At 36.5% G+C, this 25,170-nt stretch overlaps 1 protein-coding gene across 2 annotated transcripts in view; it reads left to right on the top strand.

Moving 5' to 3' along the window:
- Cwf19l2 (CWF19 like cell cycle control factor 2) overlaps nt 1–25,170 on the top strand; it is a 108,203-nt gene that overhangs the window by 36,995 nt on the left and 46,038 nt on the right. For both annotated transcript variants that reach the window (XR_005972198.1, XM_041630480.1), the window contains exons 11-16: nt 1,228–1,341; nt 3,262–3,399; nt 19,303–19,515; nt 21,569–21,685; nt 23,383–23,538; nt 24,508–24,588. Coding sequence is in view for 1 of the 2 variants with exons in the window: in XM_041630480.1 (XP_041486414.1) it covers nt 1,228–1,341; nt 3,262–3,399; nt 19,303–19,515; nt 21,569–21,685; nt 23,383–23,538; nt 24,508–24,588 (819 nt within the window). In the remaining variant the exon portion in view is untranslated. The remainder of the gene's footprint in view (nt 1–1,227; nt 1,342–3,261; nt 3,400–19,302; nt 19,516–21,568; nt 21,686–23,382; nt 23,539–24,507; nt 24,589–25,170) is intronic.

Genomic DNA, 25,170 nt, shown 5'->3' on the forward strand with positions numbered 1-25,170 from the left:
GAGCCTTGATCTACCTCATGGTTACAAGGAGGAACCTTGATCAATGTTATGGCGGTTACAAGGTCGTCTCACCCCAGTTCCAGGGTCCGGGTCTATACAATGGAGATGGAAAGTACTCAAAGCTCTCGTGTACGTGTTGTTGGTTACCAGGGCCCTGGTTCCCAGGAAGGGGGGTGCAGTAGTGCTAAGGTGCCTTCTAATGCTAAAGCTAAAGGCCTGGTTCCCAGGAAGGGGGGGTGCAGTAGTGCTAAGGTGCCTCTAAGTCTTTCAATAACATCTTTCACTCAGGTCATTCCGAGCATCACCCTGGTCTGGGAAATCAAGAAATCTTGGAATCACCAGCATATGACAGGTAGATCTGTCGTATGCTGGCTTTCTTCCTTTTTTTTTCTTTTGTTTTTTGTTTTGTTTTGTTTTTTTTTTTTTTGAGACAGGGTTTCTCTGTAGCTTTGGAGCCTGTCCTAGAACTAGCTCTTGTAGACCAGACTGGCCTCGAACTCACAAAGATCCACTTGTCTCTGCCTCCCGAGTTCTGGGATTAAAGGCGTGGGAGCATAGACAACAGATACACAGGCTCTGCTGGCAGCAAATAACAAACGTGTTCCCCAGATTACAGTGTGAATTATATGCCTCAACTTGGCGTCTGGAGGCAACATATACCACAGACTTCAATATGACCCTCTGTGGCCGTTCCACCATCTTTGTTCTTTCCACACATTTGGATGAAACTGTTTGAACTGGGCCTCTAACACAAGCTTGGAATCTTAGCGATTTGGGAGGGGGGGTGGATATGGCAAGTTCAAGGTCAGTGTGAAATACAGAGTTAGTTCAAGGCCACATTGGATAATTTAGTAAGACTGTATCTCAGAATCTTTTTTAAAAAGGTAATATCAGGGTTAGAATATAACTCAGTGTTCGGCTGCTTACCTAGTATTATGCATGACGCCTTAGATTCAACTCCATTGTGCCCAGTTAAAAATGGTTAACAGAATCATTTGAAGATTGCCTCATTAATTGAATTATAAAAATGCTAAAATGAACTTTGGGTTCCTTCCCCTCTTGTTTCTCATTTTATGGTTAATTTACAATGAGTGTTAAAAATCCAAGAGACTTAAAATGACCCATAGGTCTTTCTGAAATCTAGAATCTTTTCTGTAAATTTGTTGTTGTTAAGTGTGGACATTTCGCATTATAAGTATTTTAAATATTAACTAAACCTTTTCTTAGCAAGAAGATGAAGAAGTGATCCTTACTAGAACAGATGAGTCTGGAAGAGTGTGGCCTGTGAACACCCCTGGAGGGACCCTGGATATGAAAGCGAGAAGAAGAAAGAGACAAGGAGTATGTGTAGCATATGCTTTCACTTACAAATTCACAATTCTCTTTTTCTCTTTGGAGTTCATTCTGCATTAGACTAGAATTTTCTATTGAAATGAAAATATTGAAAAATAATAAATTTCACTTTTATTCTTAGTTGTATCTTTTTACTTTTTACAAAAGGCAGACAATTCAATTATGTTTTTGGAGTGACTGAACATGGAAGGCTTACTGCAACTTTAAATTTAGTTTACATTTTTGACATTGTATTCAATTTCTTTTGCATATTTACCATATTGCACGTAGAAATGCTTGACCTCTTAGACCTGGTGTCTTTGTAAACACCTAGTTTGAGGCCTAATGGTAGGGTGTTCACATACAGTAATGTCTTAATTACATAGGGGGTATGAGCTTTTTTTAAACACTGTATTTTCTTTTCTATCTTCCATCTCTGATAATTAATTTTTAGCACTTCCTTGAGTATGGAAAGGTGGCAAAAACAACACCTCTACTTTCTATCAATTAGGTTTTTGTTTTAAAATTGAAGATCATGTACATGATAACTGAATATAAAAATTTTTGTTTGCTTTGGATTTTTTTGGCATCTATGGGTTGTTTGCCTGTTGAGTGCCTGTCCTACTTTAGATACTGAGAGATGAGATTGATACGCCTAATGTAATGGGGAAGCTGGAGAGATACAGTGAAAAATAAATGAAAAATTAAAAAGGCAGAACTGTCTAGGAATCCATAACCACAATATCAGATGTCACGAAAGCCTTTTTAAGTTGCATACTACTGAACAACCTAACTAAACAAGTGATTAAAGTCAGAGACAGATTCATTCAGGCCTTAGATTTGCATTTATGAGTGTAGGCCAAATATTAAGTATGTGGAGCCAGGGAAATCATATCAAATAAGGTTCAGGTTAGTGAAAAAAATAATAGCAATGTTAGAATAAATGATGGGACATTGTTTTTAGGCATTGCAAAGAAGTTAGGGGATGGGTTCTGTTTGGATACTAAAATGAGGGGTTGAACTAGGGAGAAAGTAAAATAGCACTTTGTGATTCACATGTGGATAAGGAACCAACTGAGGAAAACTCAGGGCTTTATATGGCCTCAGAATATCAGGTTTTTTTTTTTATAAAGCTGTTTATAGAAGAAATTAGTGCTTAGAAATGAATAATTTATAGGTTTGACAATCAGAACAGTCTGTCAGGTTGGTGGCCTGGCTAACAGAAATGTATTCTTCTAGTACTGGAGAATGAGAACTCCAAATGACTGGTAGGTTAAACATTTGAGTTTACAGTGATACTTTCTCATTTTATTCTAATGTAGTAGAGAACAGACACAGAGCAGGTGCTGTCATATCTTTATAGGATACTAATCTTACTCATGAGGGCTCCATCTTATTACCTGATTATTCTAACATAGTAGAGAGCAGACACAGAGCAGGTGCTGTCATATCTTTATAGGATACTGATCTTACTCATGAGGGCTACATCTTATTACCTGATTACCTCTCTAAAGTCCTGACTCCTTGTAACACATGAGACCCAGAGTAGTGGATGTTTACTTCTGTTTTTTTTTTTGTTGTTGTTGTTGTTTAATTCTTATTTCCTGCTTGAATAATGGCAGTCTTTCTTCCACCGTGTAAGGAGTTTTAGGTGTAAGGAGTTTTAGGTGTAGGAGAGATAGGGACAGGACAGTTATAATCTTTGGCCATACTTGGGAGTCAGCTAATGATTGCTCCCTCCTGGGAAGAAAGACAAGAAAGGGAGGAAGTACAAAGTATCAGTCTGTCAGACTTTCTTTCATGTGGAAGGGACAGTTGTGATATGTGGTGGGATTTTTTTTTTTTTTACCTCTTATTACCAGATTTATGATTGATTTCTAACTCATTCAAAGCATTTGCTGAGACTTTATTATGTTCCCTTTGCTTTAGGTTTCAACCCATGAGGATAAAGAAAGGATCCGATACTTTCCTGATGATGATCATCTGAGTCTCAAAGATTTAGTAAAAAATGAGAAGATGGGAACAGATATTGATCAAAACAGACTCTTCATGAGAATGGCATCTAAGGTAAGATAGAGTGCTAGCAAACCTTGGCATTGTGAGAACCTGATTTGTAACTAACAGTGATGTACATGTTAAAGAGCTCTAATCTTAGGATATTTCAATATATTGAACTTTTTATATGGTATATTAGGAAAATATTAAGGCAAATATTGCATGTGATTTTCCCCAATTTTTTAATTGTAATTTTTTTCCATAAAATATATTCTGATAAAAGTTCCCCTCCCTCATATTCTTCTAGATCATTACCCACCTGCCCATCCATTCAACTCCATAACCTCTCTCTTTTTCTCTCTAAAAAATAAACAGACAAGCCAGAGTAAAATAAAACAAACGGAAATAAAGGTGCATGAGAAACATGCCCACCCCTACACAAACACACCCACTCTCCATAGAAACACAAAATCAAAAACTCTGATATACAAGAAAAGACCAGTAAGGTTTAAAAGTGCCCAAAATAAAGCATTATGAGACAAAAAAGTCATTTGTTACATATTGCCCATCTAATACTGGGTATGGGGCCTCCTTTAAGTGTGGTTTGTATACCCGGTGAGACTCCACACTTGAAGATAACTTCTGGATTAGGGTTGGGGGCTCATGTCCACTTCTCCTCTTAGTGCTGGAACCCTGTATGGTTTTTATATGTTCAGACTCTATAGGCAGAGGCTGCCTGTTCATTTCTCAGCCACTCAGACCGGAATAATCAATCACACAGAAACTGTATTAATTGCAACACTGCTTGAGCAATAGTTTAGGCATATTCCTGGCTAATTCTTATATCTTAAATTAATCCATTTCTCTTCATCTGTGTGTCACCTTGTGGCTATGACTCTTACCAGGTAAAGTTTTGGCATCTGTCTCCTTTGGCAGCCACATGGCGTCTCCCTGACTCCTCTCTCTCTCTCTCTCTCTCTCTCTCTCTTCCAACTTGGCTATATTCTGCCTGTCCTAGGCCCAGAGCAGCTTCTTTTTTTTTTTAAATCAATGGTATTCACTGCATACTGAGGGGAATCCCACATCATCTCCCCTTTTCTGTCTAAATAAAAAGGAAGGTTTTAACTTTAACATAGTAAAATTACATAAAACAAAATAGGTACCAACCAAGAATTATAGTTACAATATTTATATCTACTTTATCATTTATCATAACTAAGGAAAACTATAATTATAACTCTCTATTCTTCAACTCTATCAAAGACCCCAGAAGGATATAATATTACCTAAGTTAACAGGAAATGTATTGTAAGCAACTTCCAAAATTCTAAAATTGACAAAGACATCTTGCTGCCTGGATAAGTTTACCCCAAGTTCTTCTGTACCATTGGGGCATCCATCTTCAGTCTACAGGCCATAGAACTGGGCAGATGTTTCTATGAAGCAGGGAATTTTAAAGACAGTTCTGCCTATATTGACAGTTTGTCAGTCACTTTCTTCTGTGTCCTGCAGAATGTCTGGCAGGCTCTTTCATGAAGGCGAACATTGAAGGACAGTCTCATCTTTTTTTTTTTTTAAATAAATTTATTTATTTATTAAAGATTTCTGTCTCTTCCCCGCCACCCAATTCCCTTCTCCTCCCCCAATCAAGTCCCCCTCCCTCGTCAGCCCAAAGAGCAATCAGGGTTCCCTGCCCTGTGGGATGTCCAAGGAACCCCCACCTCCATCCAGGTCTAGTAAGGTGAGCATCCAAACTGCCTAGGCTCCCACAAAGCCAGTACGTGCAGTAGGATCAGAAACCCATTGCCATTGTTCTTGAGTTCTCAGTAGTCCTCATTGTCCGCTATGTTCATTGAGTCTGGTTTTATCCCAGGCTTTTTCAGGTTTGTCGATCTTGTTGATTTTCTCCAAGAACCAACTTTTTGTTTCATTGATTCTTTGGACTGTTTTCTGTGTTTCTATTTTGTTGATTTCAGCCCTCAGTTTGATTATTTCCAGCCTTCTACTTCTCCTGGGCGCGTCTGCTTCTTTTTTTTCTAAAGCTTTCAGGTGTGCTGTTAAGTCCGCGATGTATGCTTTCTCCGTTTTCTTTAAGTGGGCACTTAGTTCTATGAACTTTCCTCTTAGCACTGCTTTCATAGTGTCCCATAGGTTTGAGTATGTTGTCCCTTTATTTTCATTAAATTCAAGGAAGACTTTAATTTCTTTCTTGATTTCTTCCTTGACCCAGGTGTGGTTCAGTAGTTGACTGTTCAGTTTCCATGAGTTTGTCGGCTTTCTGGGGTTAGCATTGTTGTTGGATCAAAGAAAAACATCCCCTCGCCATATAATAATCAAAACACAAAATATATAGGTTAAAGAAAGAATATTAAGAGCTGCAAAGGAAAAAGGGCAAGTAACTTATAAAGGTAAACCGATCAGACTTACACCTGACTTCTCTATGGAAGCCATGAAAGCCAGAAGGTCCTGGATAGAAATACTGCAGAAGCTAAGAGACCATGGATGCAAACCCACACTATTATACCCAGCCAAGCTAATGTTCACTATCAATGGAGAAAACAAGACATTCCAGGATAAGAACAAATTTAAACAATACATAGCCACAAATCCAGCCCTACAGAAAGTAATAGAAGGAAAATCGCAACCCAAGGAATCCAACATTGCCAACACTGCCTACAATAACTCAGGCATCTAGCAACCCTTCACCAGCACAACTCAAAGAAGGGAGAAACACAAACTCTACTACCAAAACAATAACAATAACCGAAGTAAACAACCACTGGTCATTAATATCGCTTAATATTAATGGTCTCAATTCACCTATGAAAAGGCACAGGCTAAGAGATTGGATACGAAAACAGGATCCAACATTCTGCTGTTTGCAAGAAACACATCTCAACCACAAAGACAGGCATCTACTCAGAGTAAAGGGTTGGGAAAAGGTCTTTCAAGCAAATGGTCCTAACAAAAAAGCAGGTGTGGCCATACTAATTTCTAAGAAAACTGACTTCAAACTAAAATCAATCAGAAGAGATCGAGATGGACACTTTATACTCATAACAGGAACAATTCATCAGGATGACGTCTCAATCCTGAATATCTACGCCCCTAATATAAAAGCACCCACTTATGTAAAAGAAATATTACTAAAACTCAAGGCAGACATCAAACCACACACACTAGTAGTAGAAGACTTCAATACACCTCTCTCAGCAATGGAAAGGTCAATCAGACAGAAACCTAATAGAGAATTAAGAGAACTGTTGGAGGTAATGAAGCAAATGGACTAAACAGACATCTATAGAACATTCCACCCAAATAGGAAAGAATGTACCTTCTCTGCAGCTCATGGAACCTTCTCGAAAATTTACCACATACTCGGAAACAAAGGAAACCTCCACAGATACAAAAAATATCAGTGTCCACCTGTGTCTTATCGGATCACCACGGATTAAAGTTAGAAGGCAGTCTCATCTTCTTTAGGCAACTTCAGCAGTCATTTTTCTGTGGGTCCTGCAAGTCCAGTTTATACAGCGTACCATCAAGCAGTCCAGGCAAGAGCTGTTTCTTTCCCAAATGGCTAGCAAATTCCATAAGGAGCCTTTTGAATGCCCATTACCCCTTGAAGTAGATTGGGGCTGCCTGTAATAGATGTGTCTCATTGCCATGAAAAGTCCTAATTTCTTAAACATCTTAAATGCCATATTCTGTTAATTTTTGAAAGGCTTGAAAAATACCTATTCATCTGAAATCTATCTCTATACATATAGAAAACCTAACATGACTACAAGCTTAATTATTATATAGATGTGTATTAGCTTATATTTCTTAATTATATATCACATTTTTAGATGAGCTGTACAAACACAATACCTTAATCAAGAGCAGAAATATACATATAATAAAATTGACCTAAAATTTGTATCAATAAACCAAGATCCATAACAAGGCAAAGTATTCATCTCTATATTATATCCCCTTAAAAGGAAAATAAACATTTATAAACAGTATTTTGGAATTTGGATGTAGTTCTCTCCAAACTGCTTCCTGATTTTTGTTGGGTGAAGTTAAGATACCTTTAAAATAATTGTTGGCTTAGCTTAGCAGCCTGTACAATGAAATGTCTCTCTGTACTTAGCTTCTTCACAGTCAAATTCAAAGAAAATACAATAATATACATAATCCAGATTCTCTGTATATTTTCCATCTTTACGTGGCTTTTTTTCCTTTACTCCTTTAATCTGTGACTGTCTCTTTAAAGATTTTTTTAAACCACTTCCTTTTATAACTGTTCATTGTTTTTCTTCTCTCTGCTAAGCCTACATACATTTATCTAACAATGTGACCCATTTAGAGGTCTTTTCAAATAAATTTGTCCTTATTTTGTGCATATCTGTAATTTTTTTGACTAGAAGCACTTTTTTTTTATATGCTAAGAGGGTGTGGCTAGGACTAAGGTTGCTTTGCCTTTAGGCTCTGCCCAGTTTAACATGGTGGAGGCATGTTCACTGCCTCTGAGAGCCATGTTCTCCACCCTAGCTCCAGGGTTGCAGTGGGTCTATTTCACCATTAAGCAGCTAGTAGCATGCTGTTCACAAAACCCATTTAAGTGCTTGGCCTCCTTAAATAGTCAGTGTTCATGATACCAGCATGAACTAGGAAACCATCATTCCTTATACTAACTCAGTAAGCCTTCTGTTAGTGGAGCTGTGGTGCCCCTGCTCGCCACCGACAAACAGAGCCTATCTGAAAAAATGTTGTTACCCAGAAGCTTTGCTTGGCTCCTATTTTTGTGAGACTAAAAACCTTTTTTTTCTTCTGATTTATTTTTATTTTTTTTAATTTAATTTATTTATTTATTAAGGATTTCTGCCTCCTCCCCGCCACCGCCTCCCATTTCCCTCCCCCTCCCCCGATCAATTCCCTCTCCCTCATCAGCTCGAAGAGCAATCAGGGTTCCAAGGACCGCCCACCTCCATCCAGGTCTAGTATGGTGAGCATCCAAACTGCCTAGGCTCCCCCAAAGCCAGTACGTGCAGTAGGATCAAAAACCCATTGCCATTGTTTTTGAGTTCTCTAGACTTCACATGAAAATTCTTGGCCCATTCTGGCTGTGATTTTGTAGGTTGAAGCTGCTTGTTCATTTCCTGGCTGTTCAGACCTGAATTATCACATAGAAACTGTATTAATTACACCATTGCTTGGCCAATAGCTTAGATATATTCCTGGCTAACTCTTATATCTTAAATTAACCCATTTCTCTTAATTTCTGTGTATTGCCATGTGGCTATGGCTTACGGGAGTAAACTTTGGATATCTATCTCCTTTGGCAGCTACATGGCTTCTTGACTCTACCTATTCTGTCTCTATATCTCTTCCAACCTGGCTATATTCTACCCTTCCTTAGGCCCAAAGTAGCTTCTTTTTTCATTGGTATTTATTGAGCTCTACATTTTTCTCTGCTCCTCTCCCTGCCTCTCCCCTCCCCCCTTCTTATCCTCCCCCAAGGTCTCCATGCTCCCAATATACTCAGGAGATCTTGCCTTTTTTTACTTTCTACTTCCCATGTAGATTAGATCTTTGTAAGTCTCTCTTAGTGTCCGCATTGTTGTTTAAGTTCTTTGGGATTGTGGTTTGTAGGGTGGCTTTCTTTGCTTTATGTTTAAAAACCACCTGTGAGTGAGTACCTGTGATAATTGTCTTTCTGTCTCTGGGTTACCTCACTGAAAATAATGTTTTCTAGTTTCATCCATTTTCCTGCAAAATTCAAGCCATCGTTATTTTTTTCTGCTGTGTAGTACTCCATTGTGTAAATGTAACACATTTTCCTTCTCCTTTCTTTGATCGAGGGGCATTTAGGTTGTCTCCAGGTTCTGGCTATGACAAACAAAGCTGCTATGAACATAGTTGAGCACATGTCCTTGTGGCACAATTGAGCATCCTTTGGATATATACCCAAAAGTGGTATTACTGGGTCTTAGGAAGGTTGTTTCCTAATTTTATGAGAAATTGCCACACTGACATCCAGAGAGGTTGTACCAGCTTGCATTCCTACCAGCAATGCAGAGTGTTCCCTTTTCTCCACAGCCTTTCCAGCATAAGTTGTCATCAGTGTTTTTGATCTTGGCCATTTTTACAGGTAGAAGATGGAATCTCAGAGTTGTTTTGATTTGTATTTGTCTGAAGACTAAGGGTATTGAACATTTCCTTAAGTTTCTTTCAGCCATTTTAGATTTCTCTGTTTAGGTCTGTACTCCAATTTTTTTTATTGGATTATGTGATCTTTTGGTGTCCAATTTCTTGAGTTCTTTGTATATTTTAGAGATCAGACCTCTGTCTGATGTGGGGTTAGTGAAGATCTTTTCTCATTCTACAGACTGTTGATTTGTCTTGTTGACAATGTCCTTCGCTTTACAGAAGCTTTTCTGTTTCAGGAGGTCCCATTAATTGTTTCTCTCAGTATCTGTGCTGCTGGGGTTATATTTAGGAAGTGGTTCCCTGTGCCAATGCGTTCAAGTGTACTTCCCACTTTCTCTTCTATAAGGTTTGGTGTGGCTGTCTTTATGTTGAAGTTTTTGATCCATTTGGACTTGAGTTTTGTGCATGGTGATAGATATGGGTCTATTTTCATTCTCCTACATGTTGATATCTAGTTATGCCAGTTATACCACTTGTTAAATATGCTTTCTTTTTTCCATTTGATATTTTTTGCTTTTTTAAAGATCAGGTGTTCAAAGATACATGGATTGATATCTGGGTCTTCTATTCGATTCCATTGGTCGTCCTGTGTGTTCTTATGACAATACCAGGCTGTTTTCAGGACTGTAGCTCTGTAGTAGAGTTTGAAGTCAGGGATTGTGATGCCTCCAGAAGTTATTTTTTGTTGTTGTTGTTGTTGTTGTTGTTGTTGTACAGCATTGTTTTGGCTATCCTGGGGTTTCTGCTTTTCCATATGAACTTGGGTACCATTCTTTCGAGTTCTTTGAAGAATTTTGCTGGGATTTTGATGGGCATTGCATTGAATCTGTAGATTGCTTTTGGTAAGATTGCCATTTTTATTATGTTAATTCTACCTACCCAAGAGCATGGGTCTTCTTCAAAGATTTAAAGTTCTTGTCATACAAGTCTTCCACTTGTTTGGATAGAGTTACTCTGAGATATTTTATGCTATTTGTGGTTATTGTGAAGGGTGTTGATTCTCTGATTTCTTTCCCAGCCCTTTTATCTTCTGTGTACAGGAGGGCTACTGATTTCTTTGAGTTAATCTTGTATCCTGCTATATTGCTGAAAGTGTTTTTGAGTTGTAGAAGCGTTTGATAGAATTTTTGGGATCACTTACGTAAATTATCATATCATCAGCAAACAGTGAGAGTTTGACTTCTTCTTTTCCAGTTTGTATCCCCTTGATCTCCCTTTGGTGTCTTATTGCACTAGCTAGGACCTCAAGAACATTATCGAATAGATATGGAGAGAGTGGACAACCTTGTCTTGTTGCTGATTTCAGTGGAATCGCTGGGGGTTTCTCTCCATTTAGTTTGATGCTGGCTATGGGCTTGCTGTATATTGCCTTTATTATGTTTATTCCTTGTATTCCTGCTCTCTCCAAGACATTTATCATGAAGGGAAATTGTATTTTGTCAAAAGCTTTTTCGGCATCTAATATGGTTTTTATTTTTCAGCTTGTTTATATGGTGGATTACGTTGACAGATTTTCATATGTTGAACCGTCCCTGCATCTGTGGGATGAAGCCAACTTGATGATGGTTCTGATGTGTTCTTGGATTTGATTTGCTTGTATTTTATTTAGTATTTTTGCATCGATGTTCATGAGTGAGATTGGTCTGCAATTTTCTTTCTTAGTAATGTCTTTCTGTGGTTAGGGTATCAGGGTAATTTTAGCCTTATAAAAAGAGTTTGGCAATGTTTCTTCTGTTTTTGTTGTGTTGAATGTTTTGAGGAGTATTGGTGTTATTCTTTGAAAGTCTTGTAGAATTCTGACCTGAAACCATCTGGTCCTGGGCTTTTTTTGTTTGGGAGAATTTGATGACTGTTTCTATTTCTTCAGCAGTTATAGGTCTGTTTAATTTGCTTATTTGGTCTTGATTTAATTTTGGTAAGTGATGTTTCTCCAGAAACTTGTCCATTTCCTTTAAGTTTTCCAATTTTGTGGAGTACATGTTTTCGACATATGACCTGATGATTCTCTGTATTTCCTTCTTGCCTGTTGTTATGTCCCTTCTTTCATTTCTGATTTTGTTAATTTGGATAGTGTCTCTCTGTCTTTTGGTTAGTTTGAATAAAGATTTGTCTATTTTGTTGATTTTCTCAAAGAACCAGCTCTTTGTATCATTGATTCTTTGTATTGTTTTCTTCGTTTCTATTTTGTTGATTTCAGCTTTCACTTTGACTATTTCCTGCTGTTGAGTTCTCTTATATGAGTTTGCTTCTTTTTGTTCTAAAGTTTTGAATTGTTCTGTTAATTCACTAGTTTGGTATTTTTGCAGTTTTCTATATGTAAGCATTTAGTGCTATGAACTTTCCTCTTAACACTGCTTTCATTGTGTCCCATAAATTTGTTGTTTGGTCATTTTCATTGAAGTTTAGAAAGTCTTTAATTTCTCCCTTTATTTCTTCCTTGACCCATTGATAATTCAGGTGAGCATTGTTTAATTCCCATGTGTTTGTGGGTTTTCTGGAATTCGTATTGCTGTTGACTTCTAGTTTTATGCCATGGTGATGTGATAAAGAACATTGGGTTATTCCAAGTTTTTTGTATTTGTTGAGGTGTGTTTTGTTATCAAGTATATGGTCAGTTTTTGAGAAGGTTCCATGAGGTTCTGAGAAAAAGGTATATTCTTTTCAGTTTGGATGGAATATTCTATAGATGTCTGTTAAGTCCATTTGGTGGAGATCACTGACTCTGGATCTGGTGGTTTGCTCAATCCTTATCCTCCAGGTTCTGGGACTAGATAGGCTCCCAGGAATGGATTTGCTGCTGGCTTCTGCTCCTGGTGTAGCTTGTTTCCTTAGGCCCTCTCTGTCCTAGTTGGCCTGTCCAGTCCTACTCCTGTGGAATTTGTTGCCCAAGGTGAAATTCTTGCATCAGGGAAACTTTGGCCTAGGTTACTGGCTTTGACCTAAATATGTAAATCCTGGTCTGGATTCCCTCCTGCAGAAGTCCCTGGGTTGGAGTTGGACCTGGAGAGGTTTCTGATTCCTAGGCTTTGGTGAGCCTGCACCCACTTTTGGCACAAATATTGCTCTGTTCTTGTTTCTTGTCTTAATGGAGATGTTAATTTTTTTGGCGTTACTTGTAGTAAGGAGCAAGGAGTGGCAAGCTGCGTTCCCGCCCAGCTCCCGCACAGCTAGCTTTATATCCAAAATAATTACATGGAAACTGTATTCTTTTAAACACTGCTTGGCCCATTAGCTCTAGCCTCTTACTGGCTAACTCTCACATCTTGATTAACCCATATTTAGTAATCTGTGTAGTACCACAAGGTGGCTTATCAGGAAAGATCTTAACCTGCATCTGTCTCAGAGAGGAGAATTATGGCAACTGGCTTAACCTTCTTCCCAGCATTCTGTTCTATTTACTCCACCTACCTAATTTTCTGTCCTATCAGGGCCAAGGCAGTTTCTTTATTAACCAATGAAAGTAGCACATAGACCCTCCTCCATCAGCTACTAAGGAAGATGGAAACAGTGCCAATCCTTTATTCTTGTAACCAGGTTTTACATATGGGAATGTGAGATGAAAACTCACTTTTGTTTGATAATGGCAGTAGGAAAGTAATGGGTAAAGCAATGCTTTCAATTTGGGGTAAAACTAAGGATACATGGGTTGCCATGGATTAAATGCATGGGCCACCATGCCTGACTACAATTGTTTCTTCTTTTAAGGATTTTCTGTATTCTTTTTCTTTTTTGTAAAACATACTGTAAGCTGCAGACTAGAGCAGAAATCTGCTGGGGGTTCCCTGGGAGTGGATGCTGAAGTTGAGGAAAAATTAGATTAAGAGAAATGAAGACAGAAACATAGGATAGACTAGGAGCAGTGAAGGTCAACACCAAACAGCCCTGAGTTTAGTTACTTCTTGCCATCTTTTTGATGATATTCTTTGCCTTTATTCTAGAGTTTTTAGATATGCTGTTAAGTTACTAGCGTGAGATCACTCTAATTTTTTACATAGCCACCAATGCCTTTGAGAAAAACCTTAATCATGTCCCAGAAGTTTGGGTATATTGTGTTTTTATTTTTACTCTATTCTAAGAAGTCTTTAATTTCTTTCTTTTTCTCTTGACCCATTTTTCATTTTGTAGAGAGTTGTTCATTTTCCATGAGTTAGTAAGATTTCTGTTGTTTTTGTTCTTGACACCCAACTTTAATCCATGGTGACCTAATAGAATTCAAGGTGTTATTTTAATTTTCTTGCATCTATTGAAACTTTCATTCTTACTGAGTATGTGATTAATTTTGGAGAAAGTTCCATGAGGTGCTGAGAAAATTTGTGTGTGTGTGTGTTTGGGTAAACTGTTCTGTATATATCTTTAGGTTGATTTGGTTATGCCATTAGGCAGATTCAGCATTTCTCTGTTTACTTTTGTAACCTGGATGACCTGACTTTTTGTATGAGTGGGATATTGAAGTTACTAACTATCACTGTGTGAGGGTCAGTATGTGATTTAAGCTGTAACCGTGTTTCCTTTATGAACTTGGGTGCCCTTGTATTTGGTGCATAGTGGAAGGAGATGTTGTAGGAGTTAAAAAACTATAGATGAGATTGGTTTGTTGTAATTGGAGAACAGGAGGGACAGTAAACATTCCATTCTTTACCTATGTGGCTGTGGGTTTTCAGGAATAGTCTGCCTTGGGCATTGATGATTGAGACTAAGGGGTGGAGTGGTCTAAGAAGTCTGATTCCCTGGCTGATGTGGATCTCCAGGGTATGCCTTCAGCAATTGATGACTGAGACTTGATTATCATTTTGCCTTGAGAGCATTGCCATAAGCTTGGATTCTTTTGTGGACATTAGATTTTAGCTTATTTTCCTCTGTTATAATCCTGTTATTTTGTCTTAATTAGGGTTTTTGTTGCCTTGAAGTGACACCATGACCACAGCAACTCCTACAATGGAAAACATTTATAATTTCAAAAGTTTAGTTCATTATCATCATGGTGGGGAGCATGGTGGCCTGCAGGCAGACATGGGGCTGGAGAGGGAGCTGAGAGTTCTACTCCCAGGTCAACAAGCAGCAGGAAGTGGTCTGTCTCACTGGGTGTTTCTTGCCCTTGAGTAGTTATGCATTTCCTTCAACAAAGCCCTACCTACTCCAAGGCCACACCTTCTAATAGTGCCACTTCCTATTGGGGCTATTTTTATTCCTACTTTTACTTCCTGGCCTCCTATTCCTACTTCAAAAGTCCCCGTAGTCTGTAACAGTCTCCAAAGTTCAAAGTCCCTTTTGAGGCTCATTCTATCTTTTTAACTCATGTAAAATCAAAATCATACAGCAGATCTCATACTTCCAACATATAATGGCACAAGTTATACATTACCATTCTAAAATGGAGGAAAGGGAGCCCAGTGAGAAAATGCCGGACCAAAGCAAAACTGAAAACCAGCTGGGCAAACTTCAAATTCTGTATCTCCGTGTCCTGATGTCAAAACTTTCTTCACATCTCTCTCTTTTTCAAAATCTTTGTTCACTTGTACTGGTTCCATGCCGTTTTATAGCTTTCCTGGGCAAATGTCCCATGGTTCTGGCCTCTCCAACATCTTGGGGTCTCTAAGGCAACCCTTGCTTCACCTTCACAGCTTCACAGATTGACGTCTCTAGACCTCCATTCAGTGATACACCTGACACATGCCTGGTCTCAGACACTTTCTTTAGTCACAGAGGCAAATTTCATAATCCCTTTCTTCAATTCTTGACTCAAAAACCAGAACCGCAGGGTTGGAGCTTCCAAATTGTGCTTCTTGCTAGGGCTGGAACATCACCCTATTGTTTATTTACAGCTTCACCAACTTTCTGTTTTCTATAGTTTTCTTTACCTAAGAACAGCCTAAGTTTGGCTGTCCTGAAACATCTTCTGCAGACCAGGCTGGCCTCAAATTCAGAGATCTGCATCTCTCTGCCTCTGGATTTTTGGGATTAAAGGCATGAGTGTGTGAGAGCATGCACCACCACACCCTCCAAGCTTTCCTTTAATTCCTTTTCAGTTGAAAAGTTGGAAGTTCAGCTAGTTAGGGTCTTACCCTGAGGTCACTCTCTTTATTTAACCTAAGGCTTTTCTTTAATCTGTTTATGTTTTTGAACACAAGATTCAGCTCTATACTACTTCCTGGTACCCCTATTCCCCTTCAACTGTACATTTTAATATTTTTCCCTGCTCAGCTTACTCCTTTTCACTATAGATCTACATAAGACTGAATACTAATAACCTCACAACAGAATCAATACTAGACTCACTTGAAATTTCCTCTGCCAAAGCAATTCAGAACTCTTCAATTGAGCATCCACAGACATTTCAGAGAAGGGAAAAAAGCAGTCACATTCTTCACCAAAATATAAGAATGGTATCTAGGCCACATCTTAATATTATTCTCTTCTGAAGCCTCTTGTGCTAGGGTTCACAGTTAAAATCGCCGTCAGCATCACTGTTGTTATATCCTCTTACTGGTATGGCCCCATAAACAGCACTTAGAGCATTTTATAGCTTTCCTAACCCAGAGTACCAAAGCCCAAATTCCTCCAAACAAAAACATAGTCAGGCCAATTATTGCCAATAACCCAATCTCCAATAACCCAGTCTCTGGTACCAACTTCTCTTTTAGTTAGGGTTTCTATTGCTGTGCAGAGAGACACAGTGACTATGGCAACCCTTATAAGGAAAAATATTTAATTTTAACTGACTTCCAGTTTGAGAGATTTAGGCCATTATTGTCATGGTAGAATGCATGATAGTGTGTGTGCAGACATGGTACTGGAGAAAGAGCTAAGATCATCAGGAAGTGAATGTCTCACTAGACCTGGCTTGAGCATTTGAGTTCTCAAAGCCTGCCCTTAGTGGTGCACTTCCTCCAGAAAGACCACACCTCCTATTAGTACCACTCTCTATAACCCTATGGGGGCCATTTTTATATAAATACTACATCTTTTAAGAATTTGAAAGGTTTAGTTTTTTTTTTTTTAGATTTATTTTATGCACTGTTTTTGGCATTATGGATGTTTATGTGTGCCTCATGCCTACAGAGATCACAAGAAGTATAACCTCCCCTAGAATAGGAGGTACAGATGGTTGTGAACTACAGTATGGATGCTGGGATTGGAACCTGTGCTCTCTACAAGAGCAGTCGATGCTCTTAACCTTAGAACCACCTCTCCAGCCTCAAGGTTTAGATTTTATGTTTATATTTTTGATTCGCTTTTGTATATGATGTAGGGCTTCTAAAAACCATTTATGAAAAATACTGGATCTAAAATTGAAATTATTTTTCCCCTCCTTTTTATTAACATTTGCAATTTACATACAGGATCATGGATTTTTATTATGGCATTTTCATACAGTTATTTCTTTAGACTTTGTATTCATTCTATTCTTTTATCTGATCCTGTGTCCCTGTCACTTTGTACCCTTCTGCCTGGTTTCTTTTCTTTCCTCAGATAACTGTACTTTCTACTATCTTATTACACATGTTCCACAAGTTCCTCTCCCTTAAACATTTCTCCCCTCTCAGATCTATTTCTAGTCTTATGATAAACACACACATGCACACTTTTAAATCTAAGTGCCGTATATAAGAGAGAACATGTAGTGTCTTTCTAACTCTTGCTTATTGCATTTAATATTTAACATGATCTCTGGTTGTTTTTACTTTCATGCAAATGTCATGATTTCAACTTTCTTTACATCTGCATAAAATTCTATTGATTAAACCATTTATTTAAAATTATCATTTTTTCATTAAATGATTTTGATACCCTTGTCCAAAGTCATTTGGCCATGTATACATGTATTTATTTGGCCATGAATGTATATGTTTACTCGACTCTGTGTGTGTTTATTTGACGATGTATGTTTGTTTTAATTTCTGGGTTTTATATTCTGTCCCATTAATCCATGGGTTTGTGTTTGTGCCATTATTGTAGCGTTTTAATTCCTTAGCGATCATAGTAAGTTTTAAAATCAACAAATTTGCATTCTCCATGTAATCTCAGCAATCAGGAGGCTCAGACAAGAGGGTCAGAAGTTCAAGTCCAGCTTGAGCTACATAATGAGAATCTTAGAAAACAGCAAAAATGTGTTCCATGTAGTCTTGGTTGGCAGTTATATTAACGGCATTTCTGGGTACATTCTAGACTCTTTAAAGTTATTGAGATTTATTTGTGATCCAGAATGTCATCTTGGTGAACATTCTGCATTCTTGGAAAAGCATTCACTTTCTTGCCTAATGGGACCTTTGTCATTGTTAATTAGATCATATTGCTTCATAGCTTGTTAAAGTCTCTATTCTGTCTCTTGATTCTCTACTTACTCAGCAATTATAAAATGATGTTTAAATCTCTGAATTGTCTGTTTTATTTCTTCTTCTGTACCATTGAGTTTTTGCATTGTGTATTTTAAAATTTTGTTATTAGGCACAGAAATTTTAGGAATTTTGTGTCTCTATGTGACTTTTTTCTTTAGAGATTCGGTCTCACTATGTAGTGCTGAATGACTTGAAACCCACTGTACTGAGCAGGTTAGCCTTGAACTCACAGAGGTATGCCTGCCTCTGACTACCATATGCAACCAACATTTTTTATCTTTCATAATCTTTGATTAAAAATGTCCTTTTACTTAAGTATTCTGCCTTTAAATTGTTTTTTCAATTATGCTAAAATTCAAGTATTTTGTTACAGTTTTGTGTTTGATGATTTTTCAAGTAGTTTTTTGGGATAGGGCATGAGGCTAGTAGATTGTGTAGGGAATAATTTAGTAAGGGGAAAAACAAGCCAATGAATATTATTAACACAGTGTGGTCATTATGAGTAGACTGATCGTAATACTTTGGCGGGGCATGAATATCCGAGGAAATTTATTTCTGGGGATGACAACTGAATCTAAAAGTCCAGCTGAAAGATGACAGCATGGAGAGAATTGGTCAGAGCATGTGCAAGCGGAATGGCAGCAGTACCTGGGAGGCTAAAACTCTAGAATGCAGAGAGTGAATAGGTGTGGCCGGATGTGTTAGGAAAGGTTATTGATGCTAGATTATGTAAAGCTTTTTTGTTTATGAGATCTGTTGCTTTAGGTTATTAGTATTTATTTACTTTGTTAGCTATGTGTTGTAGGAATAACCCAAGAAGACAGAGAATATTGTTATGATCATTGTAAAATAAGGAATTGAGAGAGTGTAGATATATTTCATAAAAAGCTCTAGGGTAAACAGATAGGAGATAGAATTTTACATTGATTATTTTGACAGCTTCTAATAACTACAATTTTTTTTTGTATCTAGCATTTTTCCAGGCTGTAAGAAAGTTTGCATTTGACCTTGTATACAATATAGAGCTCTTTAAGGATTTTTAAGTAGGGACATAAAATTTGTGTTTTGTGTTTGTCCAAATGTTGAAAAGGAGTTAGAAAAGCAGAGCAGTATTTAATTTTTATGTATTATATAAGCTGAGTTTTCCAGCAGTTTGACTTATGTATTTTTGTTCCTTTACAGCTTAAGTGAGCATAGTAATGGTTTCCATATTATAGTAGTAGATAAAAAAATTAAATGGAATAAGTTAGTGACTTTAGCTATGATGAGGTTGATGATGGCCTCAGTAATGATAGATTAATTTTTTTTACCTCAAGCTTAATTTTAATTATTAAAATGTCATAGATTGTCTTATATTACTTGCAGACTTTAGAATACAATTTTTCAACGAAATATTAACTACCACTTTCTGTCTCCTACGATTATTATTTTTATATTTCAGTTCATGGGAAAACCAGATGGAGACTATTATACTCTGGATGACATGTTTGTCTCCAAAGCAGCTGAAAAAGAGCATTTTGGGGAAAGAGAAGAAAGCCAGAGGAGGAAAGCGATTGCCGAACACCAGAGTCTTACTGCACAGATGGCCAGATGTCTGTACTGTTTTGATAGTTCTCAGTTTCCCAAGCATCTCATTGTTGCCATTGGTGTGAAGGTAAGAAATAAAACAGACAAGGTACAGGTCAGTATATGCAAATTTGTTTGCTCTTCAGATTTTTAGAAAATTTTTAAAGTTTTTATTTATCTTGATTTTTCATATGTTTTTGTTTTCTAAGTTACCATAATTCTTAGGGCCTTTGTTGGAGAACATAATTCAATTTTGTTGACAATATAATTCTGGCTTTTCTGTTTTCTATCTTTATGATCTAATGATTGAATTGAAATCAGCATTAAAATCTTCCCTTAGAGTCTTTATCTAAAGCAGCTTTCATTTCTTTACTTACTTCCTCATAGTAATAGAGTGTATTTGAATTCTTGTAGACTGTGTCATAGTTTGAAAACTTATTGCAGATATTTTACCTTGGTTGGGTTTTTCCCAATGTCTTGAAGCTTCAGGAGTACAGAAATAGGTAACTTTGCTCACCATTGTATTCCAAGCATCTTATCTTCACAGTATATCATAATCATTTATTCAATAAATACTTGTTGATGACTAGTTTTTACATTATAAAAATTAGTTCATTTAAAAATGTTTATTCTTTTAAGGATTTGGTGGGGGCAGTATTAGTAAGATGTGAATCTAGGGCTCCATCTAGGCAAGTGCTGTAGGTAGTTGTACTTCTGAATCTTTTATTCTATTGAAATATAATAAAATTAGCAAATTAAACTTTACCCTGGTTCAGAAAGATATTGTCATAAAGTGAGAACAAAATCATGGAAGGATTTACTTTGAAAACAAGTTCTAGAAATCTTGTCTGAGGCACCAGTGAATGAAAAGCCTTGATAGGGAACAGAGAAAAGAGAAACACCTAGAATAGCCCTCCTGTAATCCTGACACTTGGAGGCAGAGTCCAACAGATCTCTCAACTTGAGGCCAGCATGGTCTACAGAGAGTTCTAGGACAGCCAGAACCACACAGAAAAACCCTGTTTAAGGGAAAAAAAAAAATACTGGAGTGGATTAAATGAGAATGGGTGACTGAGGCTGAATGAAGAAGTTCTGGTTTTAGGAAGTGATAGTTTAGGGAACATTCATATTTATATATTATCTTTCTCATCACTCATATACATATGAATATCTCCTTGTATATAATAAAAAAGTAGTTCTGGGTTATAGATAATTCATATATGTATATAGAGTTCAACCATAAAGGTAAAGTTATCCAGGAATCATTTTCTTTCCCTTAGTTAACTCAGTTTTCTCCCATAATTAGAGAAATCGCTGATACACATAGTTTACACTGTCAACAAAAGAAAACAAAAACAAAAAGCTTTTTTTCTAGAGCCAAGCTTGAGTGACCATAGCCCAGAAACACTGATCTAGGTCACCTCAAGTTCCATATTCCAGGGTGCTAGCAATTTCTTAATTAGAATAACAGATCAAGGAAAAAACCCACCAAGATAATTTTCATGTATGTTTATGAAAACAGCAGGTAGGTAAGTTATAGAACAGCCAGGAAATCTCAGCAATCTGAAGCTTTTTAGCTTTTTAGACATTCTGGAAGGTTTGCCTATTGGTTACAGGGATGTTAGCTCTTACACAAGAAGGAAAATAAATGACTATCTACTAAGGAGTAAAATGTTAGCTCAGGGTAATTTGGTTCTTGACTTCTAGCACTTTAGGCTCCTCAACAAGTACAGCTCTGTCTGCTTCATTAGCTCTAAACAGCATAAGGTGCAGTTCTTCCAAGAACTTCCATTCATAAGATTTACATTGTGTCTTTTTATTTTTCAAAAATTGTTGTTTTTAATGTTTGTAAGTATATAGTTCCCTCAGATAAAAGATAAAGTGGCTTTTGTTCTTGTCCTTTTTTGGTAAATCTTAGTTTTTGATGTCTATCAATGAAAACTGAGACTCATGCTCTAAATTTCCAGTTTATTAAAAACTATTTCTGTGGCGTTTTAAGTATAAATAGCATCTTTGAGAGTATTGAAATAAAACTAGTTTATAAAAGCAAATCTGCCTTTTTAAATACTCATGGTTTCACTACTGTATTCTCATCTGTTATAATCATAACTAAATAATACATCATTAAAATTTGCCCCTAGGTTTATTTATGTTTACCCAATTTCCGGTCTCTTACTGAGGGCCACTGCCTCATAGTCCCTCTGCAGCATCTTCAAGCAGCTACAATGTTGGATGAAGATATCTGGGAGGAGATTCAGGTCAGTACTGTCATGCTCATTGTCTGCAAGGCTCATGAGGAGGTTTTGCAGATTATTATGATAAATTCAAACAGGTTTGATATTTCTACTTAACAATTTTTAGGTGTCTGTAAGATCATTATGTTTCCTTCTCTTACTATTATTTTCTTCATGTTCTTGTTTTGAAATCTTTTGTTTACTGAGAGAACTAACAAAGTAATTTTAAAAATCAATTCAATTTATAATTAGTGCTTTGTGCAGCTTGAGATAATAATTGTTACTAAATATTAGAAGAAAGAAGTTCCAAAGAATGAAAATATGTGGAGTCAGAGTTTTACAGGCAGCAATTACTGTTTGCCCTCTGACTGTGGTGATTGTGCTGCCATATCAGCCCCCGTTTCTTCTTGGTTCTCTTTATAGCATACCCTGGCAATGAAGTCAGTTACATGAGTTAGTTATATAGTTTTGTGGCTGATACTTTGAGAGATTGAAAGGCATCGCATGGGTTAAATTGTTGCTGAATTATTTCAAGATTTCATATTGACCAAGAAAGAAAGCATGATAAGTGCTGTCGGCTGAGTTGAGGTTTCAGAGACCCAAGATAGAAAATGTGAAGTTGTAAGATGTCACATAGATGACAGTATATATTAGTTTTAGAGAATATGGATAAAATGCCAAAAGAGGACATGTTTGCCTGCATTTTATGAAATACAGTCTCTTATTTCTTTGAATTTTGAGGTTGATACTTTAAAAGTTCATGGAACAATTATGTTGTTGTGTCAAAAGCCAAACATAATTAGCAACAAAGACAGAATATTTTTGATGTGAAAAAATGGAAGTGCTAGTGACACTAGGTAATTTTATGTAAAAAGTATGAAACTTTGGTCTTTAGGATTATTAGAGGACTTTTCTGGGGTACATTTAAAAATTTATGAAAAATTGATTTAACTTACAATAAAATACAGTGCAAAAAAACATTCAATTACAAGAATCTTACATGTATGTTAGATTTTTCTGTGAGGAATTAAGTGGTGAAAAACCTCAAGGTGGTTGAAGCATTTTTTCAGTGCCCTAGGAAGTCAACACATAAACATGGTATTTTAGGTGCTATACCCAACGGTGTACTGTTGTCTACTATAGGCTGCATTCTTGTTTGCAGACTTCATTGAGCCAGTGGTATTTTAGAAAACTGAGAGAGGAAAAGCCAATCCGTATACAAATAATGTCATTGTAGTTCTTGTGAAAGGAAAAACATTAGACATTGCACATGTGTGGAGAGTGGCATGCTGAGATGATTTTACCTTCAAATATGTATGACTCTGAAATTAATTATGCTCTGGTGACTAGTCCTCTATGCTTTTTTTATTAGATATACTTTGAAAAGTGATTTGACTTAGTACAAGAGTATTGCTTGAAAATGAAGGAGCTCTTTTTCAGTGATTTTCTTTTTAAGTACCTGAAAACACTGGATTTGACCTTATGTTTGGCAGAAAATATTCAGATAGTTTCATCAAAGCATTCTTGAACAACCACAATTGCAAATGAGAACGATTCAAATTGTATAGTATTTTTTAGTTGAGCTTGAAGAAAAATTTGCCTTTAATGCAATTCATTATCTCAAATTGTTTCATCTAACCAGTGCTTTTTGAGATTAAAAACCTTTGCGAATGTGTAGTAATTTTTCAATATATGTCTGTCATATTTTTCCCGTCTTCTAGATGTTTAGGAAATCATTGGTAAAGATGTTTGAAGAAAAAGGATTGGATTGTATCTTTTTAGAGACTAACATGGGCATGAAGAAGCAGTATCATATGGTTTATGAGTGTATCCCTCTCCCAAGGGAAATGGGTGATATGGCTCCCATCTATTTTAAGGTATTATAAACAGTTTTTTTGTATATTTTTATTATTTTTACATTGAATTGTGGGTGAATATATGTGTAGTAATGTATTTTTTAAAAATATAGTCATACCAAATTTTATACAAAGAAATGAGGTAAGCATAAAATATTCTAAATACATTTCTATATAATGAATTTTGAACTTTTTGTTTAACGAGGTTTGCTTAGACCTATAAATAAACTATCAACAGTGACTTACAGTTTCTGTTTTAATACCTCTAGTGAAGTCATTGTTTTACCAGGTACTTCCAAATATAACTCTAGAAAAATGACTTCATCCAGTTGTAAATTGGGAATAACAGCCTGTCTGACATACTTTAAATTGGATTTAATTGAATGGTAATTTCACCTTAAAATGTGTTCCTTAATGGTAGCCAAAAGTAAAAAATAAAAAAGATTATTTTACAAATAGTACCTATACTTTTTAACTTAGGAAGCCTTAAAGCCTTAAAATTCCATTTCTATGTATTTTTATCCCTACTTTTAAAAAGTAGACTTTAGTTTTAAGAATAATTTTTCTCAAAATGTTTACTACCAGTTGTTTGGTCCTAAGTAGTTTTTGATACTCACAAATAATATACATTTGAACTAATTTGAGTAGATTTCTATGCATTCAAAAAGAAATTTGTGAAATTTGTGTTTATCTTAAATTATTTACTCTTCTCAAGGATAGCTTTTTTTCACATGAAGTTGAGGTAGTCACTATAGAGTTAGGAAATAAAATAATATTATCTCTGACTAAAATTTGTTCTTTAAAACATTAAGTAGTTCTAGTTTTAAATCCTCTAATTAAGGCTTTTACCCATTCATAACAAGTCTGTCCTATGCACTGAAATCTGCATTCACCTAAAAAACAAAGCAACAATAAAACATGTCTCTTTGTGTTTGCTACTCTATTGATTTTTTTCTGTTTTGTTTTGTTTTTCAAATGGTTGTTTCCTAGAAAGCCATAATGGAATCTGATGAAGAATGGTCCATGAATAAGAAGTTGATTGACTTATCTTCCAAAGATATTAGAAAGTCTGTGAGTATTGAGTTTTCTGTAATAGAAATTACTATAGTATGGGACTCTTTGTAAATGTGAATTCTCTTGTTTGAGAATTAGGCCATTTGATTGAGTGAGTAAAGGTGAAGCAGAAGTACATTTCACCAAGAAACTATTTTCATTCTGTGTGGTCTATAAAATCTCATTTGTTTATTGGAGCAGTTTATTTGTTCAAATAAGTTTTTCTTCCTGGTCCTCAGCCTCTTGCCCTTTTATTCACCATAATCAGCTATGATGGCCACTGGATTCTGCTGTGACTGCATCTCAAGAGAACACTTTTGTCACTGGTGTTTTAATGTAAGAAGCAATTTGTGTTGGCTCCATTTTGAGTTTAGAATACCCTAGCTCTTTTTCTGCCCCCTCTTTCTTCCCATTCCATTAAAAGATATGTGTGCATATGTGCATTTGTGTATTAGCCTTCTACTGTGCTTTAGACAGGGTCTATTGGTTGCGGCTATATACACTAGGCCAGCTAATGTGAGCTTTCAGGGATTCTCTTGTCTATACATTCAGTCTTGCCGTAAGAATCCTGAGGTTATGTATGTATGATACCGCATCGAG

This window comes from Microtus oregoni, unplaced genomic scaffold, assembly GCF_018167655.1.
Source record: "Microtus oregoni isolate MIOR12 unplaced genomic scaffold, Mior012 000034F_ref0000314, whole genome shotgun sequence".
Classification (NCBI taxonomy): Eukaryota; Metazoa; Chordata; class Mammalia; order Rodentia; family Cricetidae; genus Microtus; species Microtus oregoni.